The sequence below is a fragment of the Achroia grisella genome, unplaced genomic scaffold (assembly GCF_030625045.1).
Source record: "Achroia grisella isolate CSIRO2021 unplaced genomic scaffold, CSIRO_AGI_Agris_v1 utg1062, whole genome shotgun sequence".
NCBI classification, from domain to species: Eukaryota; Metazoa; Arthropoda; class Insecta; order Lepidoptera; family Pyralidae; genus Achroia; species Achroia grisella.
The window spans coordinates 241,455-268,646 of NW_026712566.1; the positions used below are offsets into that span (position 1 = coordinate 241,455).

Here is a 27,192-nt window from a genome sequence, read left to right on the forward strand (position 1 = left end):
AATAAGAAAATACAGTAAATAGAAAAGTAATTACAATAGGCAGTCTTCACGCTATATGCAGTCTCTTACAGACAACCTAGAGGAGAGGACGTAAAGTCGATTAAATAGAAAAATGTCATTTTTAAAAATTAGCCTTTGTTGCCACCTTTTATAAGTCAATTAAATTAACCACGCCGTCTTAATCATTATCTAAATACTTTTAAAATGATATATGATACTTCTTTGTGAATTTAAAACTTTAAAGGTAGAAATAATTTAAAAACTAATTGCTTGTCTACAAGACAATACATCTACATCACAACCGGCCCGCTCGACTAAACATATTTTCACCGAGTTTCCAAAAACGGGACAATTTTGCGTCCCAGAGTTAATTTCGGGGACACCGGGACTTGTTGTTATAAAAAGGGACAGTCCCGTTTAAAACGGGACGTCTGGTCACGTTAGTCATGAATAAAGTCTGCAATAACAAACTATTGAATAATATTGCAATGAAATGCGAAAATAGTTCTGTCTGTCTATATGACATGTATCTACCTATATTATATTAAAGTAAAATATGTATGACCTAATAAAAAATAATTAGGTACATTCAAATATATCATTTTAAAACAAAAGATGAACCAGAAAACATTAGTATAAAAACTGTGCGTTGATCAGATTAATAATTTGAGTAGCAAAAAACTGACTTATATTTAATTATATTCAAAATTATATGAAACAAAAGAGAAGCCAGAAAAGAGTATATTTAAAAAACGGTGATCTAAATTCTTTATTTATTTTCAATGGCAGCAACCTGTCAGCCCGTCTAATGGTAACCGCACAACGGATGTGTTATCGGAAGTACCACTTATTCCTGAGAACTTATTAATAATATAATTTGTTAATAATTGGTGAAATATTCCATAATGATGTAGTATCACAACTTACTGCACGTCTGAACGTGTTGTAAGATCAGTATCAAATATGATAAACCATAGAGCGTGTGCGTGTGATAAAGTCTTATGTTATTTCAATTGAGGTCACGTACTATCAAAGTTTTTATGTGACCTGCAGATCTGAATACCGGCCGTCGCGTGTCGTTTTTATATATAGCACCACGAAGATGACGTTTCCATGTAACGCTCGTTCCTTACCATTTTATAAGTGCCATGCCTATACTTATTCTGCCATATCACTAATGTATGAGAAACATAGCTTACAAAACATGCTTGGCAGCAAAAATAGGCGACGCTTAATTTAAATACTAAAAAAATCTAATTCGCGCTACACATTTAATTGGGCCATTCCCGCCATTTTTACAATACATTATAAGCAGACTCCGCAAATGCACAGAGTACGTTATAAACATCCACTAAAATCTTATGGATAAATTAAAAGCAAAAACTATATGTATAGATAAGTACTACAATTTTATACAATGTTTAACTTGTTACATAACTCAAACAACTAAGGTAGACTCAAACAGCAAAGAGTACCATAATATGAGAGAAGTAGTACCATGACACTCATGTTCGTAGAATAAATATTAAGTAGTTAATTATATCAGAATATTCTCACGAGCAGGCGATTCGATCCCAATTTTTCCAACTTAGGAGAAATATTTAGCCCACTAATTTTACGCAGCCGAAGACTTCCTATTGGCTTCGTTTATTCGCTCTGTGCTGGTTATTAAAGTTGTTTCTTACATTTTAGAATTAGAAAGATACAAAAAGGACATGAAGATCCGAAATATATTGTCATAGGAGTAGCATACGCCACGACAGGCTGACTTGACTGATGATGCATCGCCAGCATATGTACCGTTAGCTTATACGGATGCAACATTTCATACTTATCTATTAAAATATCTTCATTATGAAGAAATTACACTAACAATTGTCATTTGAAACACTAAAATCTACAAGTTTGTATTTTTAAGGTCTTTAACCTTAAAAATTGTTAGCAACTCTCAAATTAGTCGTAAAAAATAGTATTTCTTTAAGATAAATGTATTCTAAAATTATATAATCCACTACAATTAAGAATTGTTAGGCATTCCGTTATCTCATCTTTTTGTGGGTGAAATTATATTAAGCTAACGAAATCGCGGGTGAAAGCTAGTCATTAAATGAAGTAATTGTTAAATTTACTTTTAAAAACATATTTGCGTACTTATTTAAAGTATTTACGTCGGTACTTGACGTACCAACTTGGTCAACAATAATTGTCTACTGCGGCTTATTGTTTGTTATTTATACCTAATAAATAACAAACAATAAGCCAAACAATAATATTTTTTTAAAAAGATTGAAAATAGGTAGGTACCTAGGTAGGTACCTACCTATTTTCAATCTTTTTAAAAAAATAATTACGGTTTGTTATCTAGTAAATATCAATATTCAATCAATTTTAGAAGAATATTAATATTTCTAATTAAGTATTTCTTTTATATATGATTTTACAATATTTAATTTATTTTTTAATTTTATCCACAAATTAGTTTTTGGTATATCTATATTCATACTGTTAATATAATTAATACCTACATTAAATTTTACATTCTTTACAAATAGATCTTTTAATATTACTGGTAAACATAAACCAGCCAACATTAAGGAGTGTGTCTACACTCCGTTAGGTTGCAAGGCTGGTAGAGAATGCTATTAGGATTAAGTCGCCCTATTGTACAAAATTCAATAAAGTTTATATTATCATCATCATTACTAGATTGTATAATATAAAGTCACTATCTGTCCCTAGGTATGCTTAAATCTTTAAAATTACGCAACGGATTTCGAAACGGTCTTTTTAAATAGATAGAGTGATTCTAGAGGAAGGTTTATATATATATAATACATGTACACCCGTCCGAAAATGGGGCGAGTAGCTAGTACATTAATAAAATACAGATACGTTAAATTTTCAGGTACAGGAGTATCATGCAGAAAAGTTGCAAAACTATATATTAGTAGCTGTGCTGTACCGCCTTCATCCGCATAAAGTAGTGACCTTGACCGAATAATGAAATATCTAATATTTAGTAATCTAACCCAATAAAATGTAAATAAAAAAATTTCATCGTTCTAACTTCAAAAATTACGAATTTCCTTAAATGCTGTCATCCCCTATTTTATTTCACCTCTTTATTTCTATAAACCTCGAATTATTTAGATATATTTAATCAGAAGTCTCAGAAATAAGTTTCAAGTTTCAAGCGTTAAAAATAACGATCGTTCCTTGCAACTTTGCATCTCCCCTTTCAACCCTTTTTTCGGATTAAAAAGTAGCCTATCTTCTTTCTCAGATTCTAAACTACCACCAAATTTACTTTAAATCGGTTCAGTAGTTTTGGCGTGAAAGCGAGACAGACAGAAAGGATTAAAAATATATTTATACACGTACTACAATATGTTTCTAACTAGGGACGGCCTAGCACCGCCAGTTATTCCAGGGTTTCTATACAGCAGAGTGATATTGAGATTATGGTAATGTAAAGCAGAGTCAGTTATTAGCAGTTTTATTATATTGGAGAGGATAACTATTTACAAATTAGAATTGGTATTAAATCGATAAAAATGATAGGTATATATATATATCTATGAAATCACAGGTCTGAGTACTCGTTCTTGGGATATTAGTCCTTAGGAATAACAACGCATGGTATGAGAGATACCACATGCGCCAACATGTGTTCTGTGATGTACATCGCCTAAGTATACTATTTGCCATCACTTTCGAACATCTTGTTTTGCCGCTCCAAGTTCATACAGAAAATATTCGATTGTAAGACGCAAATTGTAAATAATTATAATTTTTGAAAACAGTTTGTAAACTTAGATCTCACAGCAAGTAAGTATTTTTACAACTTATTTACATTACGTATTTTAACAGTTGCGGCTTGTTTATATTTCTGAATTTTTTTTAAATATTTTGTGACATCTAAGTTTACAAAGACTGCTTTCAACAATACTATTTGCCTGTCATGGTCGCCATTTTGTGATGGACGACAGAATATTATTATATTACATGTTTTGTTTCCACTAAACTATAACTAAGTATAACTCGATATCAGAAAAAATATTTTTTGCAAAGAAACTACATTGTATATTTTTCTTAGAACTAAAATTTATAGTTTAAATTACATATATATGTTTTTATAGTATAAAAATATTTTTTAAGCGGCCAGTAACATAGGTCCTATGGAGTCCACAACACGTAGACTATTTTCAAGAAGTACTATTTTCTACCGCCTTCAAAACTAAGGTAAATTAGAAGATTCTTAATGAATAAATATTCGGCTTTGGAACAATTATTCAGTATACAGACTATTATGATTTTGTATGAGATATTCGACAGTAAACTAATTCGCTATCAATGAACCCCTGGATATGTATATGGCGAGATTCAGCAGCGAAAATCTATTCTAATTATGATAAAGCCATAGTAGCAATACCTATCATAGTTAGTTATACTTTGTAAGTTTACCAGTTGCCTGAGGCCTGACAATGATACGTAACATATCTCCTTACATATATAAGAACCAGAGGATAACTGAGAAATGAGTCAGTCAATAAGTGTTGTGAAAACATGTCGTGTATTGAGTTTACGGTTAACGAAAAAAAATGTTCAGGTAAGATACAAATTTTTAAATATTTGTACAACAAAGGCGTATTCGAGCGTACGTTTAATTTCGCTGCGTATCTTTTTTTTGTCGGACTACTCTGTCGGCCGCAGCAAACCCGTAAACGGACTTGACTGGCCAACTCCCACCTGACGGATACGACTTTAATCTGAGGGCACTGTAAAGGATGTTGCGTATCGTGCATATTTTTTTTCGGACTTCTCTAATGCTGTTGGCGGTCGCTGGCTTTTACAGCTTTACCGGACGATAGGGGGCGAGTGCAGTGGCACTTCAAATCCGCGGAAGGACTCATGGAGTGGCTGATGGTCAACTCCCACCGGGCGGAGCGGTTTTAGTATGAGGGCACCGCTAGAAGTTCGAAGTTCGGCTCAGGCCATCGTAATTTCGATCCCCGTCTGAAGTGGACGGGGATCGATCGGAGGGGTATCGTGCATATGCATGCTGCATTATATATCAAGTGTTTCATTCATCAATACATTGACAATTTGTCGTGAAGGTTTATTTTATTATTTATAATATTTATTTACTCTATTATTAAAGTTTTATAAACTTGTCGATTTCATGAGATCTCAATTGTGTACGATCATATCATTAATGTTTGTATTAGGAGCGTGATGTTATGTAATATAAATGGCATAGAAGAACCAGTAGAAATTTCCTGAAATTAGCGTGTTTAACCATACAAATAAACAAAGTGTAGATTTATATATAAATAAACTAGACCCTTAGAGACTACTTTTTAGTGCGAAAAATGGGTTGTAAGGGAGTGGAGTTTTTTTATATATTACAATTTGACCGCAATCAGATGAAAGGTTGTGTAAAAGTATCGTCATTTTTGAAGTGAAATACCGAAACTTTTTTGGGTTTTATTTTAACTAAATAAATTTTCTTTATTTAGTCAAGGTCACTATACTATCCGGACGATGTCGCGGGCACAGCTAGTATATTAATATATACAACACTAACTCAAAAGTCCTTTACTTTGTTTATATTGTTTATATAATTGTCCTTGCAATGACAATATATTTATTGTATAGATAATAAATATTTTCTTATAGGTACCTACATCGTGTCTGTGATTGTACCCTATATAACATCTGTTAAACAAAGTAATCACCAAGTTTGTCTAGTTTACAAAGTCAATAGAACTCAGTAATAAAAGAATACATATTTTGCTGTTTACAGCGTTCACGTGTGCTATAAGAAAATAAAAGTACAGTTGTTTACATAAATATCTACACATATAAATAAAATTGGAGTGTCTGTTTGTAAAAAAAAAAAATACATATGAATATTTCACCAAAATATTTTTTTTACAATTTTTGTCTGTCTTTTGGATAAAAACGGTACTGAGTGAGTGAGTTGATGTAATAAGTAGTAAATTAGGTTACTTTTATTTTAGAAAAATTCCTTTATTTTAATATAGAAGAAAAATAAAAAAACAAATGTTAAAAATAAATGTTGAGATTCTTAAATATATTGCACATAAATAAATCCAACAGCACCCGTTCTATTTTTTTATATTTTTTTTATTCTCCCTTTAAAAATATATATTTTTAATTTCAGTGGACAATACATTTATAAAAACTCATCCCGCAGTACGACTCAAAAGAGTTATGAACGCGTAACAATAACCGATTTTACCTAAATGTCGTTTGGCTGTTAATTCGTTTTTGCAATTGCGTAAGGACGAAGAGTCTATTATAAATCTGCCACGAAAAAAGATTTAAATGGCGCGTTCCTTTCAAAAAAGCGCGCTATAAGAGAAGAATTTGTTAACGATAATAATGTTTTTCAGTTAATTCTATAAGTGGAATAATTATTTAACAGATATCAACGTTTTTGTTTTGTATTTTTATACGTTTAAAAAGAGCAACAACGACGATTCTTCTTGTGATGAAGATAAATGTGATCAAAATTTTTTCAAAAGTGCTTTTTTTATTTGAATAAAGATTATTTCTATCCACATAATTCATATGTTTTTTCAAGATTGTCTATTTTTAATTTCTTAGAAATACATAACTATAAAGAGTCGTTAACGGAAAATAAGGCTGCGGCGCATGATGCGTGTCGGTGCGCGCGCTCAGAGAGCGTCAAATGCGATATCTTAATTTGCAAGTGCAATAATTATGAAGTGTTTTTTTTTTGATCGTAATTTTTCTACTATATTATTCTTATTATTAAAAACTGTATTAATATAAAATTTCTTCCTTCACTGAAGATATTAGACTAACGGAAAATGAATATGATAAATTACGTCTAATGCGATTTTTATAAACATATTTCTACTATAATTCTTATTATTCTGTAAATATTTTATTACCTCACATTTTATGCAGTAATCCATAATTGAATATTTTATACACATTTTTTTGAAAAATACAGAGAGAGTGTTAAATCATCTATGTAAAAAATGTATTCATTACATTTATATCCATGTATGTGCATGATCGACATTTGGCAAAGCCTCTGATAACCTATTCGGAAATTAAGTTGTAAGATTATGTAACTTATTTATTTAATCTTACCTTGAATTGTTTCAGTGTTTGGTGCTGGTGTTCTCCTGTCATGGCTGGGATATAACTACCATCGAAGGCGTCGGGAACCGTCGCAACGGTTACTCCGACATCCAGAAGCGGTTCAGGGCATTCAACGCCACGCAATGCGGATACTGCACGCCCGGCTGGATCATGAATTTATATAGGTAGGTAATGTTGTCAATGGATTTTCGTGAGTAGTGGGGTATAAGATGGCCTATGAACAGTGACTTGAACAAAAAAGATTCTATACGAGCAGCCCACGGATGAATTGTGCGTGTGTGTCTAATAGTATGTAATATTATATTATCTGTGCTAATAGTAACTTATATGTTTTAATAGACAAGGTCATTTTTTCAGTACCATGGATATCACGTCAATTCTCTAATAAAATTTCTAAAATTAAAGTAGCCTAAGTTATAATATTAGTTATCTGCAAGTGAAAGTCCCGTGAAAATAGATCCAGTCATTTCAGAGATTTGTAAGAACAAATAGACAGTTTTTTTTATTTGTGTTTTTATGGAAGTACTGTACATACTTTCATATGCATTTAGTGAAAAGCTGCTAATTTGAAGTTACATATAGTTATGTTATTATTTAGAAACAAAGCGTAATTATTAAGTTTACAGGATAAACATCTCACAACAGCTGAACTGGAGAGATCGTTCGGCAGTAACACGTGTCGATGTACAGGATACAGACCTATATTGGACGTGATCAAGTCATACGCAGTCGATGCCAGCCCTGAGTTACTACAGAGGGTGAAGGATATAGAAGATTTAGAAACATGTGATAGGAAATCGAGTAATTGCCAAAGAAAATGTTCAACGCATAGCATCGATAGTGACTGGAGCGTAATTGAGAATTCATTACCTAGATGTGAAAAAACTATAGTTTTAGATTTCGGAAATGAAATAATGTTTAAAGTTTTCGAAGAAAAAGATATTTTTGAAATATTTCATGAACATGGTGTAGATTCTTATCAACTCGTTGATGGAAATACTGCGAAAGGTACCTACATAATTATACTTATTGGGTAAGCATTTTTATAATGTAATTTGAATGGCAAAGAATCTGACGAGTGATGGTAAACGGTAAACGATCGGAACGGAAACGAATAGGTACATGAACAGCACTTGGGATATACCATGTGAGATCCGTGATTACATTTATGCATTGCCATTCCAGAAGTACGACTTAGTCGTCATGTTTCTTATCCTCTATTTTAACTGCCTATCGCAAGCAGAAATAAGCAGGTAATAACTGAGCACGCAGACGACATTTTACAGTCCATCTCGCTGATTTTAATGATTGTTAATTAATTAATTCATATTTATTTATTATCCATAATTTTTTTGTCAATTACTTATGAATAAATGTATAAACACTTAACAACAACATAGAACAGACTTATGAATAATTTTAATTACATTTTGTTATTTTATAGGTATCTATGAAAATTATGAATATCCTCGCATACTAATAGACATTAGCAATGTGAAATCGCTAAAAGGATATAAATGTGATCAGAATCTGATTCTCGGAGCGAACACATCATTGGAGGAATGTAGGAAAATATTTCAGGATGTAGCGCTGTCTAATGATGATTTCAGTTATCTGTCTGAGTTTGCTAAACATTTTGAGAACGTGGCTCATATATCCGTAAGAAATGTGAGTAATATAAATTTTATATAACTTAATTGAAATATTAGTGCAAAGCTGGGACATGTCGCTAAAAAACCTTAATGCTATTTTGCTTCATGCTATTTTCATCCATTAGCAATGTTATATCTAAATGAAAATGGCTTAAATGTGTAATTCACATTTAAACCTTCTTCATTTAGATATAACTTTGTTGATGGATGAAAACGCGTACAGTAATTTTTGAAATTCTTACGAACATATAGACAGACACGCCGGAGTACTATGTTACATATTGGAATATAATACAAGGAGGACAGAACTTTTAGTCATGGGGATAATTCTTGAGTCGAAAATATTTATTACCTATATTTTATATTTACTTCAGATCGGATGTCTGGCCGGTAACTTGATGTTGAAACACAGTATGCCGTCGTTTCCATCGGATGTGTTCTTGCTTTTGTCTGCGGTTGGTGCAGTTATTACTGTCAGTAAGTATGTAATTCAGGATTTTTTTTATTATTGTTTCGGGTTTTGAAGTCAATAGTGAAAACATCAGTGAACTTTGACACAGCACTCTATTTTAGAAACTACTTACTAGAACTATTATTATTGCTATAGATTTATTCAACATAATGGTGCTGTATTGAATACCTAAGTGAAATTTAAAGTTATCTTTTGACGCAATCGTGTTAGAACATGATACTAAATCATGTTCATCATCAGCCAAATTCTGGGTTTGAAATTTCAAAGTAAGTCTATTGGCACATGGAAGACTCTTTCTTGTAAAGTATTGCCTTTACAACATATTTTCGCTTAATAATCGTATTAAAGGAAAACTTTTTATAATTAGTCTAGTAGTAGTCTTCCATGATCCAATCATATAACTTTTTAAAAATTGGCTTTATAAGGAGGCTACTTTCCATTGTCACCCACCATAGTAATATCTTTAAGTTACTAAGTGGTAATTATTTTATTTGCTCTTTTTCAGGAAATTCAAAGGGCCAGATAAATAATATAAAAATGTCACAATTTCTCAGTTATAATATGCAAGGAGTATTGATACAGTCCATATTGTTACCTCCTTTAGGTGCTTTAAGCATTTTTAAAAGTTATAAGGTAAATTTTTTCACTTATTCTATATATTAAATTATATATTATAGATGTTTTAAAATTAAATTAGTAATTATAGTCTAATTAACTAACAATGTACTTATATTTACTGTTTTCATAAGAATTATATAGTACCACGGAATCCAAAGTGCTTTGCGGTGAACAAAAGTAACATTCTTCAGACTCATAAACTTACAAACTTGTGCGGACTTACTAGTAATGATGATGTAAAGGCAAAGTGGTTTTGTATTTGAACAAAAAACAGCAACAGATCAGTAATTAACGGCCACAATAAAACTGACTTCAATTGTCCGGGTACCAAATTATCAGTTACTGATTTGCAACAATAAGTCCAAATCAATAACTTAATTTAAGTCGAGGAGTTGGGATTGGATACTCTTCCAAATATAAAAATAATTAAAATGAATTTCATAGATTTCCTTCAATATTCATAAATATATAGAAGAACTTAGTTTAAGTTAAAATAAGAAAGACAAACTGTATATATATTTTTTGAATATGTCTTCTATATGAAAACTGCCAGTAATTTTTATTGTAGATATAATAGTAGTTACAAAGTAGTTCTCATATAATATCAAATTAACATATAAATTTTCAGATTATGCCGAGAAATCAGAATGCTTTAGCTATTGTAAATGCAGCATTCTTACTAAATATGGACAATAACAGAATAATAAAGGAAGCTACTTGTGCGTTTGGTAATATTTCGACGGAATTTATTTATGCTAATCGTACTAATATATATTTGCGTAATAAAAATATTTTTAATAATAAAATATTACAAAGAGCTATCAAGGAATTGAATGACGAATTACGCCCAATTGAGTATACTCTGTATTCGAAAGAAACTCGCAAGAAACTAGCAATTGGGATATTTTACAAGGTATAAACTTTTTTTTATATGACTTAATATGATATTAATTAATGTTTTATTCTCAGTCTTATAATAATAGTGCTAAATAAAATATTACATGACGAAATATGACATATAAAATAAGAACGTACGAGAATTTATAAACAACTGCTTTATTTGTTTGTTTGTTACGCAACCTTTAGTATATATGAGACCACAATAATCAATACGAAATCCTGACCACCAGGAATTGTTACGATCTTCTCTATTGATGATCAAATTCCGGCCGTTATTGAGTCTACACACATATTACGACACGTGTTTCGTCTCAGAACGAGACATCAGCAGGTCATTGAAGAGTTGGGATATAAGTTCCGCGACCAACCTGAGACGCTGTAGCGTAATTAAACAAAATAATATAAACCATTAAGTAATGAAAAGAACTTCCGCAATACACGCAAATAACACCCAATGCTATGAAATAATAAAGAAATAATTTGTTACAAACGTTCAGACGACCATGTGTAAAAGCATTTTGGTTTCTTATTGTAGTTTCTTAGTCTGTTTGTAATATGTTATCTTTTTTGAAATTATAGTTCATTTTGAGCATTGCACCGTCGAGTTTTATTGATCCTCGCTATAGATCTGGACGTGAGTTGCTGCATCGTCCGATTTCTCACGGAACTCAGTCCTATCAAACAGATTCTTCGCTATATCCTATCAACCAGCCTCTTCCCAAGTTAGAAGCATTACTTCAGAGCTCAGGGGAAGCACAATTTGTAAACGACATTCCGTCATTTCCTCTAGAAGTATTTGGCGCTTTTGTTTTATCCACAATACACGTTGGGCAAATTGATTCTATAGATACAACTGATGTTTTGGTAAGATTAATTTAAATTATCTTAATTTTGCTTATGTGTATTATTATATTCGTTATAAATATAATAGATAACTAGTAATATTATCTAATAAATATATTTTACCTAATGGTTGTCCCACAGGGCGAGTCAGACCACAATGAATCATAAATAATTAATATTTTGAGTTTTAACATAACTTTTTTATATGTGTGTATGTCAAACGTATGGTATTTATTATATATAATTTGTACAAATATATTTTGCTTTTTTTTTTTTATTCTTTTTATCGAAAGGACGGAACCCCGAAAAGAAAAAAGGCCAAATCCGTAGAATAAAAAAAGTATGACACATTACGTACGTTTATTTTGATGGTCATGAAATCATAACAAAGACATAATTGGTCTACTTCACTGTATGAGTATTATTATTGTGATTACTTTAGACTTTGAGTTGTATAAATAGACTTAGCGTATTTTTTAGTGTTTCGTATAATTCGCACGTATTACCATTAGCATGTGAATACACAAATAATTAAAATTACAATTAATTACAGAATATAGACGGCGTTCTAGCTGTATACACTGCGAAAGATATTCCGGGAATAAATTCTTTCATACGGCCGGGGGTACAACAAGAGAAAGTATACGAAGAGATTCTTGTAAGCAGTGATGTTAAATATTATGGTCAACCATTAGCCATCGTTGTGGCAATAACACAAACACTAGCTGCAACTGTTGCTAAAAAAGTTAAAGTAACATATAAAAATAAAAGTTCCTGCGATCCCGTAATCACTATAAATAAAGCTAAAAAAGATAGCAAAAGATATGTGCCAGCCGATGGTGGTCTTAAACCTAAAGGTCGTGGTAATAATGTTACAAATATTGTAAAAGGTTCATATGAAATTGAAACACAATATCATTATTATATGGAGCCAATAACTTGCGTCGTGGTGCCAGTAGATGATCGACTTGAAGTATATGATTCTACGCAGTGGATGGATCTAAGTCAAATGGGAATAGCGCAATGTTTGAAAATGAAAGAAAGTCAGTAAGTACTTATTAAAACTACCAAAATTTGCTTATTGCGCGATTTTACTTGTTGAAACGTCTTCATTAATATGTGACTCTATCTAGGGCTAGATTGAGTTATGTGGACTAATTAAGCAGAGACGAACTTTGTAGCATTCCATGGATTCACTGCGCGGGTGCCGGGTCCATCGTGAAAATCGTCTGAGACAAACGATGATTTTATTTTTACAAAATGAATTTAATAAGCAATTTCGCTTAATGTTGTAGTTCAGTTCCATTTTCTGGTATATTGAGTATAATGTTTGTGATTTTTTAACTAAATAAAAATGTATATTCATCCTATTTTCAGAATATTAATGAAAGTGCGTCGTTGTGGTGGTGCATTTGGCGGCAAAATTAGTCGAAATGTACAAGCGTCTACAGCTTGCGCTTTAGTCGCTCGGAAAATGGCATTGCCGTGCCGTTTCATATTGCCAATACAAACCAACATGTCCATTTCCGGTGGGAGGTTTCCAACACAATGTAATTATGAGGTAAAAATTGTTATAAGACTATGATATGGAGTCAAGTCTATGGATATTTTCTAGTTCTATTGAATTGGTTGTTGTTTCACCTTCCTTTCCTTTCTTTCACCTTCCATCACCTTCACTATCTTTTTATTTCTCTTTTTTATGTGAGGACATTTAACTACAATAGAGAAATAGATAATCTATCTATTTATTATTGACATTTGCATACTCATTCTAAACCTGGATTGCTACTTAGCGTCCGTAAGGTCCTCAAATACTATGTCGTTTTCCTGTTATTCACTTTTTGTCATGATGAATTTAAAGTATAGTATTTAATTGCGCGATAAATTTACGAAGTTGTAATTGGAAATTAGAAGTAGAGATTTTGCTAACATTATTATAAGAGGCAACTCTTGCCTATACATATAAACTGCACTATCACGTGATACCTACCACTCATCCATTCTCATTCCGGACGACTGAAATATCATGCCTCTTTTAATATAATGTCACTGCCTTATCTCAATTTAGAACAGAAAAACAGTTTACAAAGTAAGCTTGGCAGGCGAAATAGGTGGCTAAATTAAAGTACCTACCCGCAGATGATTTACAAAATTTACGTCGCCGAAAATGGTGGAATGAAATGCAATTATAAGTTTTTTATACCAAAAATATATTTTTACAATAGATCTCTATTTTCAGTGTGCTTTTTGGCATACGCCTCCTCCAGTGACTTCCATTGGTATCTATCATGTGCAACTCTTCTCCATTTTGTGGCCACTGTTGATCTTAACTTGTCTTGCCATTTCATTAACTGCCTACCCTTCTTTCTCTTTGTATGTATTTATTTAATATGAGTATAGTTTTCAGGTAGGTGTGGATGCTAATGGGAAAATTCAGTACTTACAAGCAATGGTGGTGCAAGATCAGGGCTACTCGTTTAATGATTTTCTCCTTCAACCTTTTGTGGGAGGTTTCCCAAATTGCTATAATTCTGATTACATGAGCTTGAAAGTGGCTTCTGTGTTTACCGATTTGCCTTGTAATACCTTTGTACGAGCGCCAGGTACGATTATAGTAATACTAGCTTTTATCCGCGTCTTCGTCTTAAAATAAAAGGTTGTTTATGTCTGTCCTCATGATATAATCTATTTTTACGTCAAAATTTAATATTTGTATGGAAATTTTTTGACACTCAAAATTTATACATATAAAATCACTTTAAAATACTACATAATATTATACTACACAATTTAAGTTGGAATCCACATTATTAGTTGGCAACATGAGCTTACTTACTTACTGTCAAAGCGCTTATATTCTGACGATCAGACAGACACGATTCCTCATTTATAATATTATTATGGACATTTTACCTTCAAGTAATCATAGTTGTGTTGAAGACTATTTAGTTATCATCTCCGCATTTACACTGGTAAGGACTAATGAGATGCGCTAACATACGTTCGGAAAATTGTTATTTATAGATACAGATAAATAATGAAAAAAGTAGTAGTATAAATGTATGTCCATTATTCGGTAAATCCGTTTAATATTTTGTTTGTATATATTGTAGCGACATCAGAAGCTATTGCTTGCATAGAGAACATAATGGAACATATAGCATATGTTGTAAAAAAGGATGCCATAGATGTGCGTCTAGCCAATATGAGAAAAGAAGATAACGATTTACCACAACTCATAGATATATTAAGAAAAGAAGCTGACTACGATGCTCGAGCGAAATTAATTCAAGAGTACAATGAATCGAATCGTTGGGTAAAGAAAGCTATACATATCAGTCCAATGATTTTTCCAGTTATTTACATTGGTATGTTTTCAGCTATGGTGTCTATATATAGAGATGGTACAGTGACAGTCACTACTGGTGGAATAGAGATAGGACAGGGTCTGAACACCAAAGCAGCACAAGTATGCGCACACCAATTAGGTATTCCATTGCAATACATAACTATATTACCAAGCATGTCTTTCGTAGCTGCTAACAACGTTTGCACAAGTTCAAGTACATCAAGTGACAGCGTGTGTTATTCTATAATAAAAGCTTGCGAAATATTAAACAAGCGATTGGAACCAGCAAGGAAGCAATTGACAAATCCTACATGGGAACAGGTTGTCTGGAAGGCAGGGGAATTGTTGGTAGATCTGACTGCAACTTATACGACGTCTCAAAAAGATTTGCCGAATTATAATACATTTGGTGTAGCCATTCTAGAAACACAGTTAGATGTTCTAACAGGGAGATATCAGTTGTTAAGAGCAGATATATTAGAAGACGTAGGATTAAGTGCCAACCCAGAGGTCGATATTGGTCAGGTTAGTAAATATGTTATTTAAAAACGTAGGATAATAATAGTAATATATCGGGACAATTTACACAGTTCCATATAGTGCCATGCTAAGTACAGTTTTTGTTATGGCTACTAGACAACTGAAATACATAGATCTTCAAGAATCTCCATACAAAGAACATACAAATCACTCAGATATCAAACAATGATACTCATAAATACAAATGTTTTTACCGTGCAAGGAATCGAATCCGCGAAGTAAGCCGGTGTGTTAAACCGCTATACCACCGAGGCTGTTGAGAATTTAAACAATTTATTATTAAAGTTTATTTTATTTTATACCAGGTTGAAGGAGCTTATATATATGGTTTGGGATATTTTACGAGTGAAAAGATTATTTACGATAAACAAACAGGCAAAAAACTAACTAACAGGTCTCTAACATACCACGTACCTCTGGCCTTAGATATACCAGCAGATTTCAGGGTTATGCTTCGATATAATTCTAAAAATCCGAAAGGTGTGTTAGGGTCTAAAGGTAAGACACCAGCTGGTTATACCTACTCATGAGTTTTTCAAAAGTTCTGTTACGTGGGCTAAGGGATATAATATTTATTCAATTTCATATATTTTTCCATTTAATAGAGTATTTTCTTATCAAGCCTTGTCGATAGAGATAGAAACATATTTAACAATAGATATATCCAAGTGAACACTATTCGGTTGCATACCGATATAAATAACCTTACAAAGTGGATCAAAAATATTTAGATTCTCATTTGTTTGACATCGTTGGTATTTTCAATTATAATTAAAATCTTTATATCCTATATAATTAAGTCGCCTCCACTCTCTGTTCGCTTAGATCTTTTAAACTACGCAACGGATTTTAATGCATTTTTTAGCGTAATTCATGAGAAATGCATGTAGATCCGGCTAGATAGCTAGTATGTAATAAAATGATCACAACTTAGCTCACTTTTCAGCTGTTGGTGAAATGGGCGTTTGTACTACTAATGGAGTGACACATGCTCTAAGGAAATGTATAATGGAATCGAGAAAGAATTCTGGATACGACCCTACAGAGTGGATAAATATAGGTAATTAAAGGATTGAACAAAAAAACTGACATAGAATAGTAATGAAAACATCTTTAGTGAAATTAAGATATATTAATCGGGACTAAATGTTCTAAAACTTAGAGGGGGTAGTCCATCCTCTATGATATAATAAAGATAATAACATTTTTATATGTCACGTGACGGCCGTAATATCACACATACGTTGTCATTCCGGAGAACTAAATGTCACTCCTCGCTAATCTAGTTATAAACAAGCAGATCTTATATTATGGCACTCTCGGTGTATGTAATGTAATACCAACATACTTTTTTTTTGTATATACATAGGTACATCTCTATAGAGGACACCGAGAGATGAATATAAGCAATAATATTCATAAGTACAAATGTTTATACCGCGCGAGGAATCTAGCCCGCGACCATCGGAAAGAAGACGATGTGCTAAACCGCTATACAACCGAGGTTATCTATATTTTAATCATCATTACATACAAAGTCGCTGTTGTTGTTTGTCCCTATGTACGCTTAAATCTTTAAAACTACGCAACGGATTTTGAAGCGTTTTTTAATAGATAGAGTGATTAAAGAAGAATGTTTATTTATATAAAACATGTACACCCGTGCGAAGCCGGGGCGAGTAGCTAGTGTAATATATTATCATCTTGTGTGGTTTTGTTCCAGATAATCCATTCACTACGGATTCTATACTAAAAGCATTAGACGTTAAATTAGAGGAGTTTGTTTTCAAGCTATGAATATTTTATTTTATTCTAATGTGTTTCAGTACTATTGAGTGGACATGTAAATAAAACTATACATAAAATGTTTTTACCTTTATTTTTCTCCAAACAAAAAGATTAGGTAGATGTGGTTTTTATACCCAACCTTTAATATCTTAAGATTAGAAATAAACCATGGTGAAACTGCAGGAAGGTACTTATAAATTTAGCATCGTGGTTTATTTCTGATGAATTTTCACTGATCCTTACTCACCATCGTCCTATCATCCTCTTCTGGCGCTCTGTCGGAGTAAAACCTACGTCGACGGGCATCAATCTATATTGATCTGTAAAACTTATCGAGTAATGCTAGAATAGCTCCGTTATAAAAAAAAAAAAAAATTAAAAGATTAGAAAAAACATCTTAGAAAAATTTGCGAAATTTAACTGTACTAGTTAAATTTCTCAAATTTTTTGGTCTGACTGACACTCCATATCAATAACATATAATTCGCATCTTGTGGTGGCGATATGGTATTCTTTAAATGAGTGATAATGGATTCAGTAAAACATGTATATTTCTTTTGCCGTTGTAAAAATCTGTTATTGAAAAGTAAATCATAAAAACTTTAAATATAGAATGTCGATTATATAATTGAATAACACAAAAACCTTCGTATTTTAATTCCGTATTCTTTTTTGTAAGCAACTATTAAAAAGACAGACATTACTATTTTCGAGAACTACTGCAGGTTTTTACATACATTCAAATTTGCGTCAATTCTCATAAAGGCGCTGCCAAGTCAAATAAAAAGTAGTCTTTTAAAATATAGGAATCAATTAAAATTTATCTACTACTGTAGATAAATTCAAATTTAAATTATTATTCAAATTTAAATTCAAAATATCTTTATTCATGTCGGTCTATTACAGACTTTTATGATATGTCAAATCTACCGTCAGTTCGGAATGATTTTGAGATGAAAAGAAATGACAAGAAACTCAGCTCGTATTCTTTTCAAATACCTAAATGTTGTACATGTTTTCAATTGTACACAGTCATTAAAATCTAAATTTGGAAGAATAAAGTGACCACCAGCATATGCCATTGCAAAAAAACAAAAAATCGAATCATTTATAAGTTAGACGTATATGGTTTACAAGCTTTTAGCGGCGACTTCGTATGTTTTTAAACAAAATACAGCCATGTCCGATCTCGTGATGCCGAGTCATTAAGGTAGATTCTGGAAAAAAACATATGTAATATGCTTGCTATGTTGAAGGGCGAGATAAGTCTGAAGTTAATTTCAGGATAATAAGCTTAACATTTTATTCCTCCGGAATGACAACGCGTGAGCGGTATCACTTACAGCAAGTAACAAGATATGTATATGAGCGAAGGTTACCACTTACATCTATCTATTCAAACGTTAGCTTGTGTGCCATTCTTATTACAGAAAAATCGTGAAACGAAATGGTAAGACAGACAGAAAGATACACTTCCGCATTTATAAAGTTAGTATGGATTCAATTAAAAGCATATATTGACTTTGGCACGTGAACACTTGCCGATCGCATGTTCGCCGATATTGGAAAAAACCGGTTCACACTGCCTCACAAAGTGTTCAAGTTAACACTTACCACCTGTTATAATTTTTATTCTTATCGTTATGATGGAGTGTTGCACCCGCCTGCGCTATCGGATTTCGCTGGCGGGGCACCAGTGGAGGATGATAAAATGAGAATTAGATCAGGGTAGTTAGTCTATCCTGATAAATAGACCATGAATTTATCACGATGTTTTCCATAGGAAACCACATGGAGGTCAACCTGACATAGTATTATACATTGCTAACAATGGGGTTATCAGTCCACATTACTAACAATCCCCTTCCCCCATCACCTGTTATTAAGGGATACATCTTATGATATCGTATCACTCAACTAAGGCATTTCATACATGGTGCGTTTTTATACACGGTAAAAATGTACTAAAGTATAAACCGGTATTATAATCAGCCCGAAAGTATCATCGAAAGCCTTATGGATTAGTCCCTGAAGTAGAATCTAAAGTATACTCCAGTAAAGAGGAACTGCGCGAGGTACATACTTAAACCTTTAACGGAGGGTGGAGAAGATCTTGTCGAGGTTACTTTTATACATATGTAAATGTCAAGTAGAGCCAAAGTTGTGTCGCTAATGCGATGGAACACATAGTGAATATATTTTTATTTTATATCTATTTCGTTTATGTTGTATATTGTATGTTATTACTGATAATAGTATTAACATCGCGCAAATAGCCAGGACACGCTCTTCATCCTACTGCGGCTGCGCACCGTGCAATACTTATTGTGCACCTGTAGCGCATTACATTTGCGCGGGAAAATGAAAAAAATCAAAATGGTTTCATCTGCAGACATACGGATTAATTGTTGTGTTCTTCATTTTTAATTATTTTATACTATTCTATGTACTATTTATGTCTGCTATTTACTTTTATTATAATAAATACCTATATACACATCAAACATGAAATACAGGCACTAGTAACATATCTAACATTGTAGACTCTCTGGTATTTTTTTATAATACAAATATATGGCTCATGCCAATCGGATTCTTCTACTACCAGGCTGCAAAGTTAGATTTGATAACCTAACATTATAGCAATGTACCGGTCGACCACCGGACCAGCGTCGTCGAGGTTCTTCTCTACACGCGCGATTCCACTTCGAAGTCTTTGTGTGTTGTGTATGAAGTCACTTGAAGTCACACATTGACTGAATCTAAATAGCTACCTATCTGTAATTTTTTGTAAGTATGGAAAGAAAGTTCTCAGTTTGACAGTTGGTCAGCACGATTGATCAAGATTTTAAGTAACAATGCCATATATACTGACTTAGGTTTTATAATTTCATGGGAATTTCCACACAGGCATTTTCAAGATAAATATTACCTATATTTTTTACGACTTTTATTGGAGCAATCAAAGACAGTTTCAATTGCCAAAGTCGTGGTAGAATGCAATACTTTCCACATTTAGTTTGAATCTAACATTAATTTTGATATGTTATCGAGTGTTTGTTTGTATGCCATCAGCGATGACTCCGTCAAATTATAAATTATACAAACATTTTTTATTATTAGTCAGATTTGAACTCACGAAATTGGTGTCTGTCGGGGAAGTAATCCGACTAGTCTTCGTCGCTCTCCGGGCCACTGGGGTCGCGGTAGAATATTCTAGCCATCCCGTTGCCTCTCCATGGTCTCAGGCCGGTAAGAGTTCGACTTCGAGGTGAGCAGATCTTGGCAAAGGATTTTCAGCATGATAATAAAAATTCAAATTAAAAAATCATTTATTCATGTAGGATATTTTAGCCGCTTATGAACGTCAAATTTTTACATTCTAATTTTATTTTTTTCCCTACCGTCCAGTTCGGTATATAGATCCAATTGAGAAGAACTGGCAAGAAACTCAATTGAATTACTTTTTTTTTTTAAAGCCAGTTTATTTACAATGTATATTTATATAGGTGTCTATGTCTAACATTAAATGAAAATTCAGTGCATGAACAACTATTGCCATGCACACTTGTCATTCAAGTAATCGTTTAGTGAGTAATAGGCTTTGCTCAGTAAATATGATTTTACAAGATGTATTGAATTTAATTATGGGTAATTCCAACATATCCTTTGGTATTTTATTGTAAATTTTTATACCTATTCCCATAAAAGACCTATTAACTTTTTCTAAACGATACTTGGGGACAGCAAGTTTGTCTTTAAATCTAGTATTAATATTATGAATATTGCTGTTTTTTGGAAATAAGTCAAGGTTTTTCTGAACATATAGGATATTTGAATATATAAATTGAGAAGCAACGGTGAGAATATTTGCCTCTTTGAATTTCTCTCTTAATGAGTCACGACTGTTCATACAGTAGATCGCTCGAACGGCACGTTTTTGTAACATGAATATATTTTTAATATCAGCCGCTTTTCCCCATAGTAATATTCCATAAGAAAGTAAACTATGAAAATAACTAAAATAGACCAATCTAGCAGTATCAGTATCAGTGTACTGTCTAACTTTACGCACGGCAAAAGCTGCTGAACTTAGTTTCGCTGCAAGGCTTTGAATTTGTGCACCCCATTGTGTTTTATTATCTAGTGTGATTCGTAGAAAGACAGTAGAATCTATAACCTCGAGAGATTCGTCATTTAATTTTATGTTGCAATTAGTATTTAAACTTTTAGACAGAGAAAATTAACACATTTTGTTTTTTTAGCGTTTAATATAAGATTGTTAGTTGTAAACCAGTGCAGGAGACGCCGCAAAGCACTATTTACATCGTCATAATTATTAGTCATTCTATTAACTTTAAAAATCAATGAAGTATCGTCTGCAAATAACACTATCCCGCAACTATCCTGCATGGCATATGGGAGATCATTAATGTAAACAAGGAATAAAAATGGACCGAGAATAGATCCTTGAGGTACACCCATTTGCACAAGTGACCCGTCAGACGTAGCGTTGCTAACCTTCACTTTCTGTATTCTATCACATAGATAAGATTTTATTAAATTTAAAGCATTGTCTTTGACGCCATAAAAAGCAGGTTTTTTTTAGCAATGTATTATGATCAACGCAATCATAGGCCTTAGAAAGGTCACAAAAAACACCTATTGCATCCATTTTAGTTTCCCATGCAGCAAATACGTGTCTAAGCAACTCTGCACCTGCGTCTGTAGTTGAAAGACCTTTGGAAAAACCGAATTGACTATTGTGGATTAAATTATTTAAATTGAAATAACTGACAAGTTGCATAAGGATTAATTTTTCAAAAATTTTACTGAGTGCTGGGAGTATAGATATAGATCTATAATTTATTGGGTCACTCCTATCTCCAGATTTAAAAAGCGGTATGATTATACTAATTTTCATTATGTTAGGAAATTTACCTTCATCTATACATTTATTGAAAATAAAAGCAAGAGACGGCGCAATAATTTCCATTATACTATCCAGTATTTTAACAGATATACCCCATAGATCCTCTGTTTTTTTATTATTAAGCTGTTTAAATATTTTCATTATTTCTACTGATGTTGTATATCTAAAGTTAAATACAGCTGATGACTTGCTAACATTGTCTGTTAGTAAAGTTTCAGCAGCAGACGGGGAAGATTTTAGAGCCTGTGTCGTAATTAATGGAATATTAGTGAAATAAGATTCGAATGTATCCGCGACCTTTGTGTCGGATTTACTAATTTGTTATTAATATTTAAAGCTATTTTGCTATTTTCAAAATTAACTTTTCCAGTTTCGCTATTTATTACTTTCCAAGTGGCTTTTATTTTATCTTTAGATTTAGTTATTATTTTACCTAAATAGAGAGACTTAGCTGTATGACAAACCTTTTTAAATATTTTCAAATAAGATTTTACATGTTCATGAAATAAGGGATCGGATATATAGCTTCGTTTTTCGTAAAGTTCGTAAAGATTAGCCCTAGACTTATAAATACCAAATGTGGCCCAGTCACAAAACTTTGATTTTACACTAGTTGAAAATGTTTTTGTTCTAAATTCACTGCTAGCTTCATGTTCAATTAAATTAAAAATATGTTCACATACAATGTCCGGGTCATATTGAGGTACTACGACTGTTTAAAAATAAATTGTTTTAAATGAAAAATCTTGATCTTGTTTTATCTAGGTGTATTGTTCAAAATCACAGATTAATTAACATTTGACAGATTAAAATAATTACTTTTTTTTTTTTTTTTAACACGAGTCCTGGCACATAACAATGACAAAAGAGGTTGTATACATATATTAATTAAACATACCGCCGCCCAAAGGACTACTATAGTCCTTTACAGATACTATAGGGTGAAACCAGTACAAAAGTGAAAAACATAAATTTACAATAAGTTTAAAAACAAAAGTATCAGTTATTATTGTGTGAATAAGGTATACAGTTATCAAATGAAAAAATTCAATGGTAAGATACAAAACATCAAGCAGAGTTTTTACATGTGCATCAGAGACCATTAGTTTAGAAAGTGACATTATTACTCAAAATAATAGAATATTTTAAATAATTTGATATCTCTGCAATAACTAGTCTGTTCTAGGTATACTATCAAGAAATGGATTAACAGTACATAACTTACTGCTTTTATGAACACATTATGTTTGAACTAAGATCTTAATTTCATTACTGAAATTGATAGCTTGTGACCAAGGAATACATGTAAGTAACGTATTTTTTATTTCAGAAGCAGTTGAGTAAGAAGTGTAATCAACTTTGATTAAATTAATGTTACTTTTACAGCAGTGAATAAAATATAGAATTTACATGAAAGCAGTTACAAGAATAAATTTTAAAACATTTGAATACGTGTTTATGAAATCATTAACATCATTATTTACAGTTGTACAAATTTAAGTATTCATCTTTGTTTTTATCTCTTTATACTTGTTATAGGATTATAAGAATAAATACTTACAATACTGTGAGTTTGACTTAAAAATTCAGGCCCATTCCACCACAGTTCTGACTGTCTCAAATCATTTGGACTTAAACCACGTGACTCTACATTACTAGGATTGTTAAAAGTATGAGTATGGTTACAATTAGTGAGAATTGAAATTTGTGCAGTTTGATAAGCAACAAATGTTATCCTAGTACTTGAAGTTTTACTTAACCAGTTGAAAACTATAGTAGAATTAATTCGTGCGAATACACAATGATCAAGTAATTTATTAACAGTTATAAGGCTGTACATAACACCAGCGAAAACATCGCAAAATGCATCACCAAAACAATGTGAATCTATCCTAGTAGTGGTATTTGTAATACTGAACCATCTTGGAAAGGGAATGCATTTTATGTGTAATAAATTACTAAGGTAAGTGAACCATTGAGTTTTTAATTCTGATAGTGGCTCCACATCCCAGTCCAAGTCAGCTAGCCAAAGTTTCTGCATACATATTTTAAGTACAAAAATATAACAACATATAAAGTGTACAATAATATAAATTGCTAACCAACCAAAAGAATCGAAAGTTTCAGTTATCGTAGAGATTACATTTCGTTTAGTAACATTGTGAGATTTAAATTCTAAACTTAAACATAGTTCAATATTATCAATTCGTAAATACCATACAATATCTAAAGTTTTAATTGTGTTTTTTACCTTAATAGTGAATATAATAGAATAATATTTTATTTGGTTCAAAATTTGATACAGTAACAATTTACTATTAGACGACCATTTGTATAAAGGTAAGCTACCTTGACTTAATAATTCAGTTAACCGATTTTGAAGAAATATGGCATTTTCCTTTCTTGGTATACGAGTTAACAATTTATCCATACAAAAGTCTTCTTTCAGTATTTCAGATTCCTTGAGAAATTCACTGCATTCATCGTCTGTCAGTTGGTGCAATAAAGATGTACAAAACGGATCAAAAGTAATAGTAAGTAGCCTGTCTTTCTTAGCTACAGGTATTTGTACATACATTTTCAGTATATCTGCGAGTAAACAGAATTTATGTAATTTCCATCTCCTTATAAAGTATCGAATGTCTAATACAGTTGGATTAATCAATAATTCATTATTTAATGATTTTCTGTTCACAGATGCAGCACTATCGAGGACTACATACAACTTCGTACTCAAGCTCGTCGGCCTGAGGACAGCATGGTGAGGTAAGTAGTATATATGTTTTTTATTATTAGTGTTAAGTTCTTTTTCAGGAATCATCTTCATGTATTTGTGTGATAAGTATTCATCTATAAAATTACTGTAGTGACATTTAAATTCAGGTTTGTATAAAAATCGCTTCTTCATTTGTCTTAAGATATTGACAGCCAAGATTTTCAAATCACCAAGACTTGTGGGAGGATACTCTTTAAAAGGTAAGTTAACGATGCATCGACCATCATCATTGCGTGTACTATTTTCGCATTTTATTTTTAAAGTTGACATGTGTTTTTTGTGAGGTACATCTTCGATCTCCCAAAACTGCCTAGGTAACTGATCCACCTCCAAATTTGTGTGAGTGACAATACTATTGTGTATTGGTGCATCAGTATGTGACACGCTGCCAGACAACAACCAGCCAAGGCAAGAATTAAGAGCAACGAGAGACTTGTGTTTGTGTATTCCATCGAGAATTATGTGAGCGTGCACATCAGCACCTAATATAACATCTATAGAACTTGGCTTGTGGAAGTCAGGATCGGCCAGATCTAGCTGCATTGAAGAAGGCCAAGTATCTTGTGGGAATTCTCGAGACGGTTGCAAAGAAGTCAGTTTTCGAAGTACATAGGCATTGACTTCAAATTGTGAGTGTGATGATTTTGTACTGTGAATTGTGAGAGTTACCATGGACTTAGTAACTGCATGTGAGTTGGATATTCCAGTGATTTTACCATTTACAGGTGTGCGATCAAGATTTAACAATTGTGTAGCTGCCTCTGTCATAAATGAAGCCTGAGAGCCCTGGTCTATGAGTGCCCTGAGAATGTGAGTAGAACCATTTTTAGCGATTACTTTAATTCGAGCTGTAGCTAAAAGGATTTGTTTATCATTTGTTTCAGTCTTCGTGCTAATTGTGTGACAAGACGTGGAAGGATTCTCTGTAGACTCATTGTTCTCAGTTGTGGTGTCTGACTCGTTAAGGTTTGTATACATGTGCAGCAAAGTGTGATGACGTCGTCTACATTTCTTACAAGTTGTGCTTTGCCGACACTGGTTCACAGAATGACCCTTAACTAGACAGTTGAAGCAGATGTTATTTGTTTTTACAAACTTTTGACGTTCAGCTGTAGTAAGCGTAGCAAAATTTTTACAATGACATATGTAGTGGTTCTGTGAGCAATATGTGCAAGTACTATTTACTTCAGTAGCATAAGATTTGACAGATGTAACTTTTTGCGATGCATATGGATTCTTAGAGATATCTTTTACTTGTGTGGAGCTAATCATCTCTAGTGTTCTGAATCTGTTCTCCAAGAATGAAGCTAAATTGACATAAGTAGGAATCTCAGTAGAGTTACCAAGAGACTGCTCCCAAAGTTTGTGTGATTCGGTGTCTAACTTCCCGACAATAATATAAACTAAGATTGCATCCCAATTAGAAACCAGTATATTGAGATTCTTTAGTGAGTCAAGACATTGGCTAGTAGTATCTAATAATTCTTTGAGGCCTTTTGCTGATTCTATAGTTAACTTTTTCTGACTGAGCAAACGATTCAATATATTGTTAACAATAACTCTTTTGTTATCATACCTCTCTTCCAGTTTCTTCCAAGCATCTAGATAATTCGCTTCGGTAAGTGTAAAATTCTTTATTAAAATCGCTGCATCGCCAGTCAAACTACATTTAAGATAGTGAAATTTTTCAATTTTTGACAAGCTGTTATCGTTGTGAATCAATGAAATATATAAATCTCTGAAGCTAATCCAGTCATTATAATCTCCTGAGAATGCAGGTAGTGGTATGGGTGCAAGTTTAGGTCTCGAGTGTGAAGAGTTGGTGGTGTTATTATCATAAATTTTAGTACTGTTTGTCTCATGTTCATACAACCAATCTTTTATCCATGTTTTGAGATCTAAATAAGCCTCTTCGCTAGAATCATAATTGTCTTGTGGTTCAAAATTATGTGCTCTAAACTCTGATTCAGCATACGTAGTTGTAATATAGTCATATTGTTTTTTGTAAGACGACCAGTACTCACATAGCATCTCCACACGCGCCTCCAAATATCCTCTTGTAATTTTAGCTCGAGCACATTTCTTCGTATTTGTAAGTAATTTCACTATTTTATTTGAATTGTCCAACAACAAAGTAATATGTGGTTTAATATCAGCCAT

The 27,192-nt window shown here is 32.4% G+C and overlaps 2 protein-coding genes across 2 annotated transcripts; one reads left to right on the forward strand and one right to left on the reverse strand.

The window, feature by feature from the left end:
- Nucleotides 1-4,537: 4,537 nt before the first annotated feature.
- LOC131854459 (uncharacterized) lies at nucleotides 4,538-17,332 on the forward strand. Its single transcript, XM_059205579.1, has 15 exons — nucleotides 4,538-4,609; nucleotides 7,165-7,325; nucleotides 7,781-8,169; nucleotides 8,606-8,829; nucleotides 9,188-9,290; nucleotides 9,791-9,918; nucleotides 10,532-10,816; nucleotides 11,383-11,667; nucleotides 12,200-12,693; nucleotides 13,024-13,207; nucleotides 14,054-14,249; nucleotides 14,760-15,520; nucleotides 15,841-16,033; nucleotides 16,482-16,595; nucleotides 17,259-17,332. Exons 1-15 carry the CDS (start codon nucleotides 4,538-4,540, stop codon nucleotides 17,330-17,332), a joined length of 3,663 nt encoding a protein of 1,220 aa, XP_059061562.1.
- A 3,161-nt stretch (nucleotides 17,333-20,493) lies between these two features.
- Nucleotides 20,494-27,192, reverse strand: LOC131854469 (uncharacterized). Its single transcript, XM_059205591.1, has 3 exons — nucleotides 24,508-27,192; nucleotides 23,818-24,291; nucleotides 20,494-20,604 (listed from the first exon to the last, which is right to left on the reverse strand). The coding sequence occupies exons 1-3, from the start codon at nucleotides 27,190-27,192 to the stop codon at nucleotides 20,494-20,496; spliced, it is 3,270 nt and encodes a 1,089-aa protein (XP_059061574.1).

Bases quoted from the DNA above. Each gene is read 5' to 3' on its own strand.
- LOC131854469 (XM_059205591.1), bottom strand. From the start codon at position 27,192: ATGGCTGATATTAAACCACATATTACTTTGTTGTTGGACAATTCAAAT. The intron at 24,292-24,507 runs GTAAAAAACACA...ATATGTATGCAG, and splicing joins CTATTATATTCACTATTAAG to AAACTTTGGCTAGCTGACTT. The intron at 20,605-23,817 runs GTAAGTATTTAT...TCCTTTGCCAAG, and splicing joins TAAGTCAAACTCACAGTATT to ATCTGCTCACCTCGAAGTCG.
- LOC131854459 (XM_059205579.1), top strand. From the start codon at position 4,538: ATGAGTCAGTCAATAAGTGTTGTGAAAACATGTCGTGTATTGAGTTTA. The intron at 8,830-9,187 runs GTGAGTAATATA...TATTTACTTCAG, and splicing joins CTCATATATCCGTAAGAAAT to ATCGGATGTCTGGCCGGTAA. The intron at 14,250-14,759 runs GTACGATTATAG...TATATATTGTAG, and splicing joins TACCTTTGTACGAGCGCCAG to CGACATCAGAAGCTATTGCT.